We start from the raw sequence: 17,850 nt of genomic DNA, 5'->3' as shown, positions 1-17,850 counted from the left end.
TATTCACTTTATGAATACTAAGCGTAACCCTAAAATAAAAACAGATTCTTATTAGAGGCGCTTAACTAATTCTAATGCAACCAAAATCCGATGCGACCGTGTCAATGAGTATCTATTTTAATTAATCTTTGACGTTGCCTTATCTTAACTTTTTCCTCCACGAAAAGCATTTGTAAGGAACAAACAGAACCTGCAGTTTGAGGTTCTACTTTGCATTGTCTATGGATTCTCACTAGTTCTCCGATTATGTTAATAAGGTGTGAAAATGCTTTAGAGAAACTTTATTTACATATAAAAATAAAACCCACTCGCTCTTTTGTTTAAAATGCAAATTAATGTTTAGAGAGTGAGCCCTTTACTTTTAGCACTGCGATGTTGAAGGTATTTTTAATTTCATTTCCGTAAGACTATATATTAGGCCCTTACATATGAAATTGACGTTTTGTCATACTGGTCACTTTGACCTCAAATATCTCCTCTTTGGTTAGGAATGCCAAATTAATTTTTTTACAGCTATACTCGTGCATTTGTTTTTCGAAAATCATGTTTTTTTATTTTTCTGCGTATTTATAAAATAGGAAACATGGGATATCGCGGTATTTACTCGTATCACCGTGGCACCAGTGCTGCAGAAGCGGCTCGAAGGATTAATGATGCGTATGGTGGTGATGTCGCAAACGAAAACACAGTGTGTTTTTGTTTTTGTTGCCAAAGTTGATATACGAAGAATTGAAGGCTATTGTGGAAGTGGACCCATCGCAGATAACGTCTGAGTTAGCGACTGCGGTGTTAAAGATAAACCTGTCATTAACACCGTACTAAGCACTTGAAGCAAATTGGGAAGGTGAAAAAGCTTGAAAGATGCTTTTGAGATGTGTTTTTGGAAGTTAATTCTAGAAGACAGTGATCTTAACCCAACTCCCATACAGATACCGGCAAACTTCTTGAGCAATAAACAAGGGAGTGGGGGAAAGTTTGCAAACGTCAACTGATTTACCAATCACGCGATCGACTCGTCACTCTCCCGCCGCCGCGCACTACCGCCCCAAGTGGTACCTAAAAATCGCTTCTGCGCAGGCCAGAACATTTGTTCAAGATGTTTGACGGTATCTAAACCATGTGACGAGAAATTGCAGAAGCTGACCTTAGTTGGTAAGTCTAACGGCAAAAGAATGTGGAAAATTAAGTAAAAGTTCGTCAGTCTTAAACTTTGCAAGGCAGTAAGAAAGTGGACAGAAACCGAAGAAGTCACCTACTAACTTAAGCTTAGATAGTTTTCGTTACTATTTTCGAACCTTGCCATATTTCAGTCATCTGATTAATAAATGAGGGACAATTCGACGTAAAAACAATAATACGACAGTTGATTGACCTGCAGGTTAGATAATTGCGATAAAAACAGTTCTTGGAAATTGCACACCTAATGATTAATCTATATAGTGAGTGCGTTTTCGATTAAAATTAAAATTTATTGCATTCATTAAAAGTGGAAATTATTGACTTCCATGGGCCATTTTTAAATATTGCCGATTCGAAATTTTCACTCCGAAAGGGAAATGCTTTCCAATTTCACAAAAATGTTTACGTCGTAAATAAAAGAATTGTATTGCTAACATGATGAATTACGTATACCTTATGAACCACAACTGTTCAGTTACCAAACTAGTTAAATTGAAGAGAGCTTGACCTAAGATAATTTTCGCATATATAATATTAATTGATATTTTTGTGATCCTAAATGTTTTAGTCCGTACTATTTATGAACGTGAATCTATTTTAAGCATCCGAGATTTATCTTTAACCCCGCCTATATGATGATTTTTTATTACTTATACTTTTTAAATTCTGACAATTGTACATATTTGATATCCTTTTAAAAATATGTAATAAAAAATTTAAAATACAAAACAATAAATGATAAAATGATGATGATTTAAAACATTACATCACCTATAATAGGTGACTTGCAATTAGCTTACATAACCAGTTAAATCAAAAATGTTCTAATCTACGTGCCCTTGGTTTATAGTATGTCATGATGATATAATCAAATAGTGTTATATGAGTGATCGTCGTTGATACAAGTTTAGTTTGTTCACGGCTTTTTGACTAAGTGGTATGTATATTTGAGTTATTTTTAACATAGAACATTTATTACTGATTGACGAAGTTAAAACTATTTAATTTAAAAATAACGTATTAGTTGTTGTGAATCACATCGAATCGTTATTTGTAAAATATGTACTTATACGCTGTTTTAGAAATACATGTTTAAAATCTTATCTTAGATAAATGTAGTGTAATAACAATAATTCTCTGATGAGATAGAAATGATTTCGTAATATAAGGTTATCTTAGTTTGTACTATTGTATGTTAACTACGTAGTTTCAATCCATTATTGTATCTATTATTACATTATTAATTACTTAAACTACTATTATTATATTGTTAATTTTGTGTACTACAATCGTGGTTAAGATTATCTAGTCATTTATGTAATAAATGAGTTTTATTGTCGCATTTATATCGATCTCATGGAACATTCCATTGCGCCAAGGCCACGCTAGGCATTCAATAATTGCAACAAAAACTACGATATTCAACTAATGGTATATAAGAAATAAAATCTTGTGGGATTACCTTATAAACTTACAAAAATACTCAATACCTTTAAGTGTAGCCGATTCTATGTAGGGACACATTTAGAAAAATATTATTATAGTAGCGAAAGCTTAAGACCACTAAGACATTTGTTACGAATGTTGGTTATTAAGATTAAAGGTATTAAAAAAAATATTATGGTACACTTTATAATCATTCTCTTAATTATAAGTCTCGTCAGCAAAAATACGTATATAACCATGTACATAGGTCAATATTAGTAATTAGGTCAGCAACTTTAAGATCTAATACAATGGAACAATGTTAGCGAAAACCTGTTGCTTATTTCAAATAAGTCGCTGGTTTTCTTATAATCAACTCTGTTTATTAGATTATTTAATTCGAGTGTTTATAGTAATGCAACTAACAATTTATAGTGGGCTTTTTGTATTTCATAGATAAAACTACCAAACATGGTCCTCACACTGTATAAATGCGACGCGAGCCCTCCTGTTAGGTCTGTCCTAATGGTGATCGAACACTTGAAGCTGCCAGTACAATTTGTTGACGTGAACTTCATGACGGGAGAGCAACTTACAGAAGAGTATAAGAAAGTAATGCTAAAAATATTTAAATACATAAGGTAGACTTCCACGGATAATAAAGAAAAAAAAAATAAAATAGACTGTCATAAAAATTACAATTTATATTGAATTCCAACTTTTGTTAAAAAAATTATTTTTTGGTAATTTTTCATTTATAACCATAAAAAATTATCTAGTTTAAGGTTAACTGGCCAATTTAAGTTAGATACATTGCATTGTCTTTAAATTTTAAGATCACAAGTCCAGGCGACAACATTCACGCTACGAATTGTGATTGATAAATAAAAACAAATAATTAAAAAACATGTGAATGGTTCTTTTGTAAAATTTGTTTTAACACCTACTTCTAACATTCAGATCAATCCACAACACACGGTGCCAACACTGAAAGATGACGACTTTATCCTTGGAGACAGGTAGATTGATTAAATATTATCGTTCGTGTTATAAAATGCCGACTGTATATAGTAGCATAGTTACAATGTTATAAAACGAATGATAACCATGAAAACAAACGCAGTAGTAGATAGTATCTCTAGCTTTTAAATAAGGCCAAATCACTTGTGATATTTTTTTTTTCATTTGAAACTTACAATATAATATTAAGAGCCCTATTAACGGAGGAAGGCTGATATTTGCAAATAATTAAAAAAAACTTAGCTTACTAAACGTATCCTTATTTTTAACGAATTCTGCAATTTTGCAGTTCTGTGAAAACGTCCGGACATCATAAAAAGCAATTACGATAAATTAGTTAACAAAAATATTTTGCATAAAGCTAAAACGTTTAATGTTTATGCATAGAGGGCTTTTATGCCAGTTTCAATGAATAAATATTCGTGAACAGTATGTTTGAATTACAAACTTTTATCTTAGTTTTATTTTTTTTCTTTTCTCTTGCTCATTTTTCTATTATCTTGAATAAAAGTAAAAGTCAAATCGTTTATTGCAATTAGGACCAATAAAAAGGCACATTTGAAAGTAAAAAACACGTTAAAAATAAAAAAAAGACTAGTTGACACGAGAGAAGACACGGAGAAGAATGTGCAAAAAACTCCAATCTTACTGTTTTAAAATAGTTTTTACTATATTTTAATTTGATAATTATAAGTGAAAACCATACACAATATACAAAAATAAAATATTCGCATAATATTACAAAAACCAATGCAGAATATAACTTATTTATTATTCATAACTATGGTTTGGTCAAGTATTCGAATATGTCAATCCGTTACATTCAGATTTTAACAGTTCCAAAGTATCAATTTCCTACTACTGTAATAACTACAAGTTGTAGTAAGTAGTTACTACACAAATTTATTCGGAATAAATGATCGATCGTTTAGATCTAAGAAAGCCTGACGTACGTCTATACATTACTGTATGGAAATCGATACATTTCGATTACGATAGCGGCTCGATTCGAACGTATTGTTCGTCCTAAACCCTCAGCTGTTGACTGACTGTGAAATGACGAAGGAATGGTCTTCGTTCGATTATGTTATATCATAGTACAATCACAGTCCAATCTAAAGCGTTATGATTTGTCCTTGAAACAAATGAAACGAGCCATTATATCGTCGTTTGTATTATTCTTCCACCAAACATCATTATTGCGCCAGTGATAATTAGGACCTGTGGGTCGTACAATAGCTTATTAATGCAGTCTGTATGATTTAGTTAAATTCAACGTATCTTTTTCTGTAATTTCAGTCATGCTATTTCATTGTATTTAATAAACAAATACGCGAAGGATGACTCTCTCTACCCCACTGAACCTAAACTAAGAGCCATTGTTGACCAACGTCTGCACTTTGACAGCGGTATCTTGTTTCCAGTAGCCAAAAATGGTTTCGTAAGTAAAAAATAACGTCATCATTAGTTGTACCATACGTATGTGACAAATATTTTGTAGGTTTGTTGCTTACAGTGCCCCAGTAATTACTTAAAATGTTCATACAAATGTATTACCACTACTTCCTGTAGTACTACTTCACTTCACAGGTGGCATATATTCTATTAGGGCTCCTGCCCTCCTACTCATGTTGAGTGATAGTGCCGCCCATGGACAGTCACATTGCAAGAAGGCTCGCTAGTGCGTTGCCGGCCTTTTAAGAGCTGATACGCTCTTTTCTTGAAGGACACTATAGTCGAAATGTTTTGGAAGTTTAACTATTTCTTGTCCAAGATCTTTTACTTTTTGAATGATCTTTATTCCATTGATATTCTTATTCTCCCTCACTCTCTAATTATTTATTGTAAATTACTATTTTTCATATTTTATGATTTTTATCCCTTTCGTTAAAAAAGCTAACTCAAGTAATTGCATAAACCTAAGGAAATTTTATAACGTAAATCTTTACTTTACAATAAAGGTACAGTATTTATTTTACACTTTTGCATCAATACATAGACTGCACTTTAGTTGTTTTGCATGCATAGTAAAACTGTATTGTTTATAGATCTTTAATACCATTACATTAATATTCTTATTTTTGTTCACCGTAACTTTTTCACGTTCTTGAACAATTTTTAGCTATTTAAATTGTATATATATATATGGGTAATGTGGTGTAACCTTTTACGTAAATAAATAATTAAATCACTCCAGGGTCAAGTTGTCTTCCAAGGAAGAAAGAAAATGACCGATGATGCCGTAGAAAAGATCATATCTGCGTACGAGTTCACAGACCAATTTGCAACCAAAACCTGGTTGGCAGGAGAACAGTTCACAATCGCTGACATCTGCTGCGTGGCAACTATCAGTAGCTTGAACGAATTAGTTCCTATTGATGCTCAGAAGTAAGTCAACATGAAAATTCATACTATAAAATAGAGAAGACAATCTTTTAATTGTCAAATACACAAAAACCGAGCAATTCCAATTTTAAAATATCTTCACTTATACAAGATAAATAAGACAGGATATACTCCTTCGCGGCCAGTCCCTATTTTTATATTCAAAATAGGCGTCAAACTGTTATAGTTTGCGTAGAACTCAGAACTGTGATTACATTAAATAGTCATAAAAATTAAAAAATTAAATGAATGCAACATTTAGGATACTAAATCAATAATTGACTTTGATGTAAATTATGCTGACTGCTAAGACTACGTACGTAAATAAAAAAATGGTAATCAAGGTTTAACTGAATCTAATACATGTATAACTTACTTAATTTTTTTCAGATATCCTCACCTGTATGCTTGGTTGAAACGTTGTTCAGAGTTGGATATTTACAAGAAAAAGAATGCTCCCGGAAGCAAAGAAATCGGAGAAATATTCAGAAGCAAATTAGCATAAGAAATCTTAATTGAAATATTTTTATATATAATACATTTCACTGTTAAAATTGTTATACATTCCACGTTATATTATATTTTACGTTTTTATTTAAAATAACAACCACCTTTATTATACCACAATTCTCTCACAAACAACGTAGACACGAACCTACTCCTTTCCCAAAACAATTATTTAGATAATTTTGTCAGCTCTGTACTTTCAATTTAAATTAACTGTTTAAATTTGGGCTTATAATATTTTGTTAACTGTACTTGTAATATAATTAAATGACAGTGTAATGAAGTACAAGGAAATGTTTGAAAAAAGTAGCGTAGATAGTAAATTTTACATCTACAACAAAACCTTATTCTTTATTAAATATACATCTTTTTTTTTAATAACACTCCTACTAAATAATCCAAAAATATCACGTTAGATGTTAAACAAGCATACAATAAAATAACCTGGGCCTTGATCCTCTTATAAGTCGAATAATAAGTAAATTAAGAGAACGGAAACCAAAAAAAATCTACTTAAACGGGCCTGAGAACATCCGCCCCCAATTGTGTTGAGTACTTGTGCTCCCGAATTGACTCCGGTAGTACTCCGAAGTGTACGTAGTGCTGGAATACCTCTTCAATATAATCCTAAAAAAAGCGATTGCTCTGATCGCAACTATAACCCAATAGCTATAAACCCCCTGTTTTAAAAAACAATGGATACCATTATTAACTTGAGATGAGACAGCTATTGAGATATATAGAAAGACACCTGCTGATAAGCATTGCTCAGTGCGGCTTTCGTCGTGGTCACACAGATTCCACAGAAAATCACAATTAGTAAGAAAATCACAGAAATTGTTACTAATATTGTCTTTGAACACACTCTCCCTGAAAGGAGACGGGCCAATTCAGTCAATACTCTCGGTAAGTTCAGCCCCATTTGGAGTACTGTCCTTACCTCTCGACGAAAGCTTCCCAGTACCAGCTCGAACGACAACTCTGCATCTTCTATCTCACTTAACAGGTTGAGTGTTCAGAGGAGTTGTTTGGATGAATATCTGCAGTTAAGTTTCATCATCGCACGTCAAGGCAGAATGCAAAATCGACATCGACGTCCGTCGTTCCACAAATTAGCGTTTTAGGGCAATTTTTGCTGCGCTACCACTATGTCGATCCTGCTGCCCACTAAAGTACTTCAAGAAAAGAGCGTACCGATAAAAAGGCCGGTACCGCATGAGCTCGCGCATTCTTTGGCGTTAAGATTGGCCATGGGCGGCAGAATCACTCAATATAAGATAAAACTTATGCCTATTGATAATTCTATGTAGCATCAGCATTATCAACAAAGATACATTTATAATATATAAAACTTTATCGACCAAAATAAACAACCGCAATATCAATTCATATTTTTTTTCATTACGCTTTCATAAGGTCATAAATTTATTACAAGATTGCTCGTTTTATATCTCACAATAATTAATGGACCAATCGCTGCATTTTTGCTTCCCGTAAATATTTTTAATGACCTAATTAATATGCACTGTTGGCGAATTAGATTAAAGATTGGCTTTTTGGAAGGTTTTTGCGACAGTATATCATCAGTACTTCAATTCTAGATTACTGTAGTTTTCAAGGAATAATTTAGAATAAAAGTACTTTGTAATATAGATTGTTTTATATTTCCTACAACTTGTACTTAATAAGCCACTTATATAATTGTACAAGCCGAGTAATATTACTAATTGAATATCACACAAAATTAAACCTTTGCTAGACCAAAATATGAAATCGAATAGTTCTCGTTACGCCACGTGGCCGTATTAAGAGTAGTGCAGTGCAGTGCAGTGTTAGTGATATATACATAAGAAAAAATATATATTGTAAAATACTATTTAGTATGGTCTTCTATAAAAAAACACTTTATGAATCTTAAGCGTATTCTAAATTTAGAAGCTTCTTATTAGTGGCATAGCTATAGGATCGTGTCATTAAGGATTAAGGTTAATTAATCTTTGACGTTGGCCGATCTGAACGTCCTCCACAGAAATGCATTTGGAACAAACAGATCGCGCGGTTTGAGGTTCTACTTAGCATTGTCTATGGATTCTGTCAAGTTCCCAGATTATGTTAATAAGGTGTGAAATTACCATAGAAAAGTTATTTACATAGAAAAATAAAACCGACTCGCTCTTTTGTTTAAAATGTAAATTAATGTTTAGAGAGTGAGCCATTTAATTCAGGAACTGCGAAGTTGAAAGTATTTTTCATTTTATTTCCGTAAAATTATAAATAAAACACTCACTCGTGCTGTAAAGAAAAACGACGTGAAGATACTGGTATGCCTTAGATATAAAAAATTACGGGATCACCTATTTGCCTATTAAAAAAAAATCAAAAACAGAACAGATACATAAACCTGAGGCCTATACTTTATAGCTTGTTGTGCCCCTGATTTCTTTTAAATATATTTGAGCACAGGTATCAGTTTGATATAATGTATAGTATTATATTGTATTGTATTTAATGATTATATTGCCCGTTTGAACCACTAAATACAAGATGATACCCGTTAGGCAATAGGTTATTAAAATGAAGAGAAGTAGGTGGTTTGCTATTATATATTTTGGAAGGAATAGCAATTACTGTTGCATAATTACATTTTAAAGATATACATACCAAATGTTACCCTGTTGTATCGTACCGTATACTATTTTATTATATATTTATTGTAGATTGTTAGTGTATATTATTTTAAGTTGTTAAATATATTTTTTACTACCTTCTAAATATACAAGAAATGATAACCGGCCAAGTGCGATTCAAGCCATACCAGGAAAAAAATGAAAGAATATATTTATTTATTAATAATGCACCCCAGCCTATATATGTCCCAATACTGGGCACAAATCTTCTCTCAGAACAAGAGGGCTTGAGCCACAGTTCCCACGCGGGCCCAGTGCGGAACGGGAACGGTTGGTGCGGGTTTCCTCACGATGTTTTCCTTCGTAATAAATTTTAAATTTTATTAATAAAGATTTCGGAAAAGATATATAAAAAAATCATCACCACCTGAACAAGATATTCCTCCTATTAGGCAAAGATTGAATATATGGAGAAGGATTTCAGTGAGTTCTGCCCATAATCTGTAAAGATATACGGAGGTATATTATCAAGCCCATCTTGGGTTTAATCGTTGTAAACATTCTGTACCTCCTTTAATTGCAACTTCTCTAACTACCACAATCCGCCTGCAATGGCTTTCTCAATGTCAAGCTTCGGCTTACGAGTGACAGACTGAGTTGAAATATTTGGCAAATTCCTCTAAACTCTTATCAATATTTAACACTTTGCTATTAATAGCAATAACCCTCGCGTGTGTAGCTCTTTAAAAAATACCAAAATGACTTAGGATTGCCTACGACATTCGTTTCAATGAGTTAACTAAAATAACGCCCAGTAGTCGAATATCACAGTCCATGGTTATAATTAAGATTAGCCGTCGTGACCGAGTGCCTGTTTAATTATATACAAATATTTATCATAGCATGTTGAATCCGTTGGTTAAAGCGTGGCTAATTTATTGAGAGAAGCGGTCCATGATTACATTTGTTGTAGTGTAGTAACTGTGGCGGTTTTACAAATTGGAAATTTGGTATTGGCTGTGAAATTTTTTATTTTTAAAATTCAACAATTTCTTTGAAATTTCACGTAAAACCATCCAGTTCGGAGCCTCCAACCAGGAGTAGGATTGACATATATAGGTTAAACGTAGGCATAGGGAACGAGGGAATACATTTTCTGCAATGTCGCACTTTTCACTCATAGTGTGAGCTGAGGTGCAGAGGTCTTTTAATGGTTGATGGGCGGCTAACTAGGTGTTTTACTCTAGAATATGGGAGTTTGTTACACGTACAGATGAGAGGAGAAAGTCATCAGAAAACTGAGTTGCAGACTATCTGTAGAACATCAGAAACACGTCATGCAGCAATCTTTTTGATTTCTAGGAGGTAGCAACAAAAATTAAATTTGCTTCCCACATTTGCCGCCCCAAAAAACTGCCACCCTATGCTCCAGCCTACTCAGTCTGCTGGTAAATCCGCCACTTTGTTCTAAGGATTTAAAAGTTGCCTCCTGGGTAATTATAGAATATAAATAAAACGTGTAAACGAGCTGCTTCAATTAATCATACATATCAAAGACTGTAGATATATGTCTTGGTTAAAGAATCGGCATTTGTTGGTTTGGCAAGCCATTGTTCAGAAGCGCTGAAATCATAATCAAAGAAGACATGATGATCGCCATCAGAGGGAATGTCTTGCGAGCCTTCTGACTATGTGAGTGTCCATGGCCGGCGGTATCAATTAACATCGTATGAGCTTCCTGATTGCCTTCTATTCTATAAAAGAAGTACTTTTTTAAACAATAAAGTCAAAATAAAGAGAATTACAAAATTATAATTTTTAAAATTTAGTTAATTTATTTAGTGTCGAAAGAATTTTAAAGTTTTATTTGTGAAATGTGTTAAACATTTCAGTGTTGACTTTCACAATTATCTGTATTTTTAATTATTGTCCATTTGGTGGCGCTAGATTAGCTAAAGAGCTTCGTCTCTCTCATGTCGCGGATTTCCGTCAGTTGGCGTAAACTTAGCCCAGGTTATAAAACAACACCTGAAGCTCGGTGCTTATCGTCGATATATAATACATGCCCTGAATCAATCTTTACTATTAAAGTGGTCAAAAGCCTTCTGTCGCAATACGCAGGTGAAAAGCACAAAAATATCCTCTAAGAACACTAAATAGTGAGCAAAATGATAAAGTGTACGATCACAGTTCTAAAGAAGCTGATGGAATGGTCGGAAAGGTACAACGCGGTCATCATCCCGCGTCAGTGATGGTTTGGTGGTGCGTATCTTATCAAGGGGTTTGTGAGTCCGTAACTACATTATTCTGAAAAAGCAGTGAAAACTTCAGACAAAGAGTATCAAGATATAGTTTTGGATCATGTTGTGAAACTCCTTAACAATACAACTTTTGAAAATATACCGTGTACTTTCCAACAGGATTCTGCACCTGGTCACAGGGCACGAACTCTCCAAGCCTATCTTGAAACCAACGTTCCGGACTTTATAAGAGCTGAAGACTGTCCCTAATCTAGCCTAGATATCAACCCTTTAGACTTATTTGAAGTGGTCAGTTTTAAAGGATATGGCCCGGTCGAAACTACACAGCGACATTGAGTCTCTTAAAAAATGTTTTGGAGCATGCAGTGACAAAATTTCCCTTGGAAACTTTTCTTAAACCGTGGCTAAACAGATTAAAGACCTGTATAAAAGCCAAAGGTGGATTCCAGTAGAATCTTTTTTTATTTTTTGCTGAGTCTTTAATAAATATCTTGGTATAAATTTTAATAATATTATACGTACATTACTTAATTAAAAAAAATCATTTTCATGTATAACAAGTCTGTTACAAATGAATATATTTTCCTATTTCGCTATTTTAAACTTGAATTTCTTGTTAATTTAAGTTGCTGATAATTAATAATTTTGTCATTATTTTTTCGCAAATAAATTAGTAACTACACAGTTTTTTATTCTTTTTCTTATAATATCTTATTTAGTACCTGTACTTTATATTTATATATGGGAAAGATCCAGTTAGATTTAGTTTATATTTCCTACGTTACATCGAATTGCATTGGAAATATTATTTGACTATATTATTTGTTAAAAAAAGCTGAGAGTGATTAGGATTTGTTCATTTCTCGCCAATCGTGTTCTTTTGTTTGGCGCGTGTCGTATAATATCGGTTTATGCGCGGTGCAATCATACTTTTATATTTTACTGCATTAATTCAACGTTGATAATTTAATCGCTAAAACAGTTTTTCTAAAACATTGTTGTCTACATAGAAAAACTTGTGGAGTATAGACAATTGACGATTATATAGTATAATAATATATCATTTGATATTTAGAAATTATTCAATAGAAAATATCAATTGGTTGATTAACAAGTGCGTTTTCGATTGAAGTAAAATTTAGTGCATTGACTAATAATGAAAATTATTCACTTAAATGGGTCATTTTTAAATATTGTATTGTATTGTACTAACACGATGAATAACGTATACTTTATTAACCACTACTCAGTGATCAAAATTTGTTAAATTTAAGAGGGCTTGGCGTAATAGAATTATTTATTTGTTGGCATATTAATTGACATTGAGCAGTGTTGGCCAAGTGGCTACAGCGTGTGACTCTCATCGCCGGCTGTACACTAATTGTTTTCTTTCTATGTGCGCATTTAACATTAGCTCAAACGGTGGAGGAAAACATCGTGAGGAAACCGGCTTGCCTTAGACAGAAAAAAGTCGACTGCGTGTGTCAGGCACAGAAGGCTGATCACCTACTTGCCTATTCGATTTTCAAATTATCATGAAACAGATACAGAAATCTGAGGCCCAGACCTAAAAAGGTTGTAGCACCATTGGTTTATTTATTTTTATTAATTGTTATTATTGAGAACCTAAAAGTTTCAGTCCTATTGATGAATATAAACATCTGTTAAAATCTGTTTTCCACTAAAAAAAATCCCTTTGTCGCTACTCCCCTCTTTGAAGGCACTCTCCTTAAAGCCTCGGCTAACATCGGAATATTGGGCGTTGATATATCTTATAACGTCCAGTTTCGCGGTCATTTGGAAGGGAAGGCAAATTTAGCCTCCAAAAAGCTTGGTGTGCTCAGCAAGGCGAGACGGTACTTCACTCCGGGCCACCGCTTGCAACTCTATAAAGCGCAAATTCGGCCCCGCATGGAATACTGTTCTCACCTCTCGGCGGGAGCTCCCTAGTACCAGCTCCTTCCACTTGACCGTATTCAACGAAGAGCGTTTCGAATCGTCGACGACCAATCACTTTCCGTGCGGCTTGATCCCTTAGCGTTGCGTAGAGATGTTGGGTCTCTCTGCATCTTCTACCGCATTTACCATGGGGAGTGTTCAGAAGAGTTGTTTGGTCTAATATCCGCAGCTGAGTTTCATTATCGGACGTCAAGGCAAAATACAAAATACTATCTGTATCACCACGACGTCCGTCGTTCCACAAGTGAGCGTTTTCTAAGGCAGTTTTTGCCGCGCACCACCACTATGTGGAACCAGCTGCCCACTAAAGTATTTCCGAACCAATTCGACTTAGGGTCCTTCAAGAAAAGAGCGTACCAATTCTTGAAAGGCTGGCAACGCACTTGCGAGCCTTCTGGCAATGTGAATGTCCATGGGCGGCGGTATCGCTTCACATCAGATGAGCCTCTTGCCCGTTTGCCTGCTATTACATAAAAAAATCTGTTAAGCGGCCGTTATTTCTGCTTAACCCCATATGACACTATTTTATTTTTAAGATTCTGACAAATTTATATATCTTTGAAATCGTTTTAAATTTTTTAAATAATAAACTAAAATACAATAAATCATAAATTATTGCAATTTGAAACAGTAAATCATCTCTGATAGATGACTTGCTTAACATCTGACAGATAAATCTAAATCTGGTAATCTACATGCCCTTGGTTTATTTTGTCATGGTGATATGAATGGCCATATTGCTGGCCATGTTATATGAATTTGCCGTCGCCCACGCAGGTTTAGTTTGTTCACGGGTATTCGAATACGTCAATGCGTTACTTTAAGATTTTGACATTAAAATATGGTATTTCCATAAAATTGGTATACGGATTCTTACTACACGAATTTATTCGGAAAATGCATGATCGTTCGTTCAGTTCCAATAAAGCCTGACGGATTTTTAAATGTATCGATTGCGGTTTGAGTCGAATGTATTGTTGGTGCTAAAGCCTCAGCTGTTGACTGAGACTATGAAAAGGCAACGTTCGATTATCTTATATCATATTTAGTCCAATCACAGTGGGAGACGATTTGTCGTCCCGTTTGGCCAATCACGAACAAACGAAACGTTTCATTGTATTATCATTTGCTTTACGTTCATCCTCCAAGCATCATTGTTTCGCCAGAGATAATTAGGACCTATGTGTCGTACAATGGCTAATTAATGCAGTCTATATATTTTAGTTAAATTTAACGTATTTTTTTCTTACATTTCAGTCATGCTATTTCGATGTATTTAATAAACAAATACGCGAAGGATGACTCTCTCTACCCCAGTGAACCTAAACTAAGAGCCATTGTTGATCAACGTCTGCACTTTGACAGTTAAGTTTAGGTTTAAAAAATAACGAGTGTTTTTTTCTATTTGCTGCTTACTATGTGATAAATATTGAATTTCTTGACGTCCTGTCTTGTCTCGATTTCTTCTCAAAGATATTTACTTTTGGAATTAATTTTATTTTCTTCTATTTAGCTGTATATTTTACAATATAAAGTATCTTTTTTTTGTTGTTTTGCATGCACTGTGACACGGTAGAATGTGTTCACCGTAATTTTTTCACATTCTTAGATTTTCACATAATTTAAATTGCATAGATAGGTAATGTGGTATAACCTTTGAAAGAAATAAACAACTAAATCACTCCAGGGTCAAGTTGTCTTCCAAGGAAGTAAGAAAATGACCGATGATGCCGTAGAAAAGATCAAATCTGCGTACGAGTTCACAGAGCAATTTGCAACCAAAAGCTGGTTTGCAGGAGAACAGTTCACAATTGCTGATATCTGCTGCGTAGCAACTATCAGTAGCTTGAACGAAATATATCCTATTTATGCTCAGAAGTAAGTCAACATGAAAATTCGTACTATGAAATACATAAGACAATCTTTCAATTGTAAGTAAACACACACAAAAAACCGAGCAATTCCAATTTTAAAAAAAATCTTTGTTTATACAGGATGATAACACTTCGAGGACTCTTTCGTAGAGTTTATATTTCTACATTCCAAATATTCATCTACGTACTAAATTAAAGTCAAGCAAAATAAACATATTTTTATAATGGATCATTGAATGTAATAATTAAATAAACAATCATTAGTTTTGCTGTAAATTATCTGACTGCTCAGAGTACAGACCTAACGTGAAAAGCATAGAGAATAAAGGTCAAACTTAATTGGATAAATATGCAAATTTCTATTTTTTCAGGTATCCTCACTTGTATGCCTGGTTGAAACGTTGCTCAGAGTTGGATATTTACAAGAAAAAGAATGCTTCCGGTAACAAAGAATTGGGAGAAATATTTAGCAGCAAATTAGCATAAGAAATCTTATTTTAGATAATATTACTTATTCATGCAATTAATTTAATTGTAAAAAAACGTAATAGATTTCACATTATATTATGTTTTAGTTTTGATTTAATATACTGTCTTTAATTTATCACAATCCTCTCAAAAACAACTTATACGCGAACCTACTTCTTTCTCTAAAAAATTAAGACAATTTTGTCTCAATACTTTCAATTAAAATACTTCTCTACAGAGGCAAAGGAATACATAAGTTTGCGTGTTTTCCGTTAAAAAAACCTTTTGTCACTTATCCTCTCATCGAAGACTCTCTCCTCAACGCCTCAGCTAGTATCGGCCATAGTTTACTCTGGGCTTGCAACTTATATACTCCACATGGAGTTCTATTCTCACCTCTCGGCGGGAGCTTTCCATTACTAGCTCCTTCCACTATACTGTATTCAGTCGACGACCAGTCACTTTCCTAGCGGCTTGATCCACGTCTTCTACCGCATTTACCATCAAGAGTGGGAGTTAAGCTGGCTTAGTTAGCCAGGACTTTACGCACAATGGACCTATTGAGAGTCTAAGTGCGGAACCTGAGTCCTCAAATATACATACCGTCAAGAGTGTTCAGAGGAGTTGTTAGGATCATGACATGCAGATTCATCATCGGAAGTTGTTCATCCTCGTTGCATAAAATATTTGCTGCGCACTACCACTAAGTTTAACCAATTCTTAAAATGCCGGTAACGCACTCGCGAGTCGTCTGACATTTCCAGTGTCCATGGGCTGCAGTATCTCTAAACATCAAGTGAGCCTTCTGCCCGTTTTCTAACTATGTCTCCGAATACAATTATGTCAACTATAATTTAATTTTAGTTTGACTCGGCTTGGTGTCGGCCGACATCGACCTTTTTACATCTCTCGTCTTTGAATCTCATTCTATCTATTTATTTACTAGCGCTTAATCACTGACAGCCAAAAGGTCTAACAATTTTCATTTTGTTTTTGATATGCACGAGCGCCATTACCTCCAAAGGATAGTGTTAGATTAGTCGGTATTCGCATTCTTTTCATTCACAGGCAAAATTTAGACCCGCACGGTATTGTTCCTATACATATATATTTATTTCTGAATATTAATTTAGATAGATAACCGTAACCGTTTTGCAAATAAATTAGTTACTATACAGGTTTTTATTCCGTTTCCTAGTTTGTCGTATTCAGTTCTTTCACAATATACGACCTGTTTTAAACGTAATAGCATTTCTTTTTCTCTTTAAAAGTTCAAGGAGAATGTAAATAATTATGTAACCCATTTTTCCAAACAAATTGTTATAAAATGGTTCAGTAAATTGAATATTCCCTTGCAAATTCATTCATACTAGACATTGGTGAAAAACGGAAACCCCGCACCACTGGCGTAGTTTAAAGTACCTACAACGGGGGCGTTAATATTATCGTTAAGTTCACATATGTCGAAATCATAACAAATTAAGATTAATAAGATACAGTTGCTTACCGCGTAGCCTATTCTAAATATATCTTTGTAATAAATTCAATAGGTCCACGTTTAATTAAGTTGGTTTAACTCATACCCATAACCCATACGTAGCATCATGATTTTGTGACGAAGCGGCGCGCGACAACTTATGAACTATAGCTGTCGACGACATCAAAGAATTCTCTCCATTGTCCAAAATTTGTTATAATAGTATACCTATCATAACAAATGAGTTGATCTACATTATGTTGTTTGTACGACGATTATTTTGTGTAAGGAAATAATTATTTTATTACGTACGAGTACTTGTTACATACGTCTTTAGAATAAAATAAAATACAATATTAAGGCAACGTACTGCTGTTTCCGAGATTTTTACTTTTTTGCGGGAGTTCACTTTAACGGTTAACTTATAGTGATGTCTAAGAAAATTATATTTGTTTTAATTTAATTAATTTACATGTATTTATACCTATAGTTAATGTTGTAATTCTTGTTAGGGCACGGAAATTATACACACACAGTATCCGTAATAAAGAAATATATTCACTGTTTAACTTGGAAGTGATATGTCTGCTTCCTACCACGATACAAATTGGAATGAATCAGAAATGACCTGGAGCAGAGTGAGGTAAAGACAATTTGGCGCCTCGACA

General features: G+C 33.8%; 2 protein-coding genes across 2 annotated transcripts; both read left to right on the top strand.

The window, feature by feature from the left end:
• Positions 1–1,993: 1,993 nt before the first annotated feature.
• Positions 1,994–6,590, top strand: LOC123710239 (glutathione S-transferase 1-like). The gene is made up of 6 exons (XM_045662018.1): positions 1,994–2,116; positions 3,061–3,216; positions 3,565–3,623; positions 4,924–5,065; positions 5,822–6,012; positions 6,400–6,590. The coding sequence occupies exons 2-6, from the start codon at positions 3,076–3,078 to the stop codon at positions 6,512–6,514; spliced, it is 648 nt and encodes a 215-aa protein (XP_045517974.1). The 5' UTR covers positions 1,994–2,116; positions 3,061–3,075; the 3' UTR covers positions 6,515–6,590.
• An 8,019-nt stretch (positions 6,591–14,609) lies between these two features.
• On the top strand, positions 14,610–15,723 carry LOC123709548 (glutathione S-transferase 1-like; the record flags this gene model as incomplete). The annotated part of the gene is made up of 3 exons (XM_045660953.1): positions 14,610–14,727; positions 15,058–15,241; positions 15,609–15,723. Coding segments are annotated over 3 exons (417 nt in total), but the record flags the coding sequence as incomplete, so codon positions are not given.
• Between the last annotated feature and the right edge of the window lie 2,127 nt (positions 15,724–17,850).

This window comes from Pieris brassicae, chromosome 5 (assembly GCF_905147105.1).
Source record: "Pieris brassicae chromosome 5, ilPieBrab1.1, whole genome shotgun sequence".
Taxonomy (NCBI): Eukaryota; Metazoa; Arthropoda; class Insecta; order Lepidoptera; family Pieridae; genus Pieris; species Pieris brassicae.
Note: the sequence above shows the minus strand (reverse complement) of the source record. Positions and strands in the feature narration are given on the sequence as shown.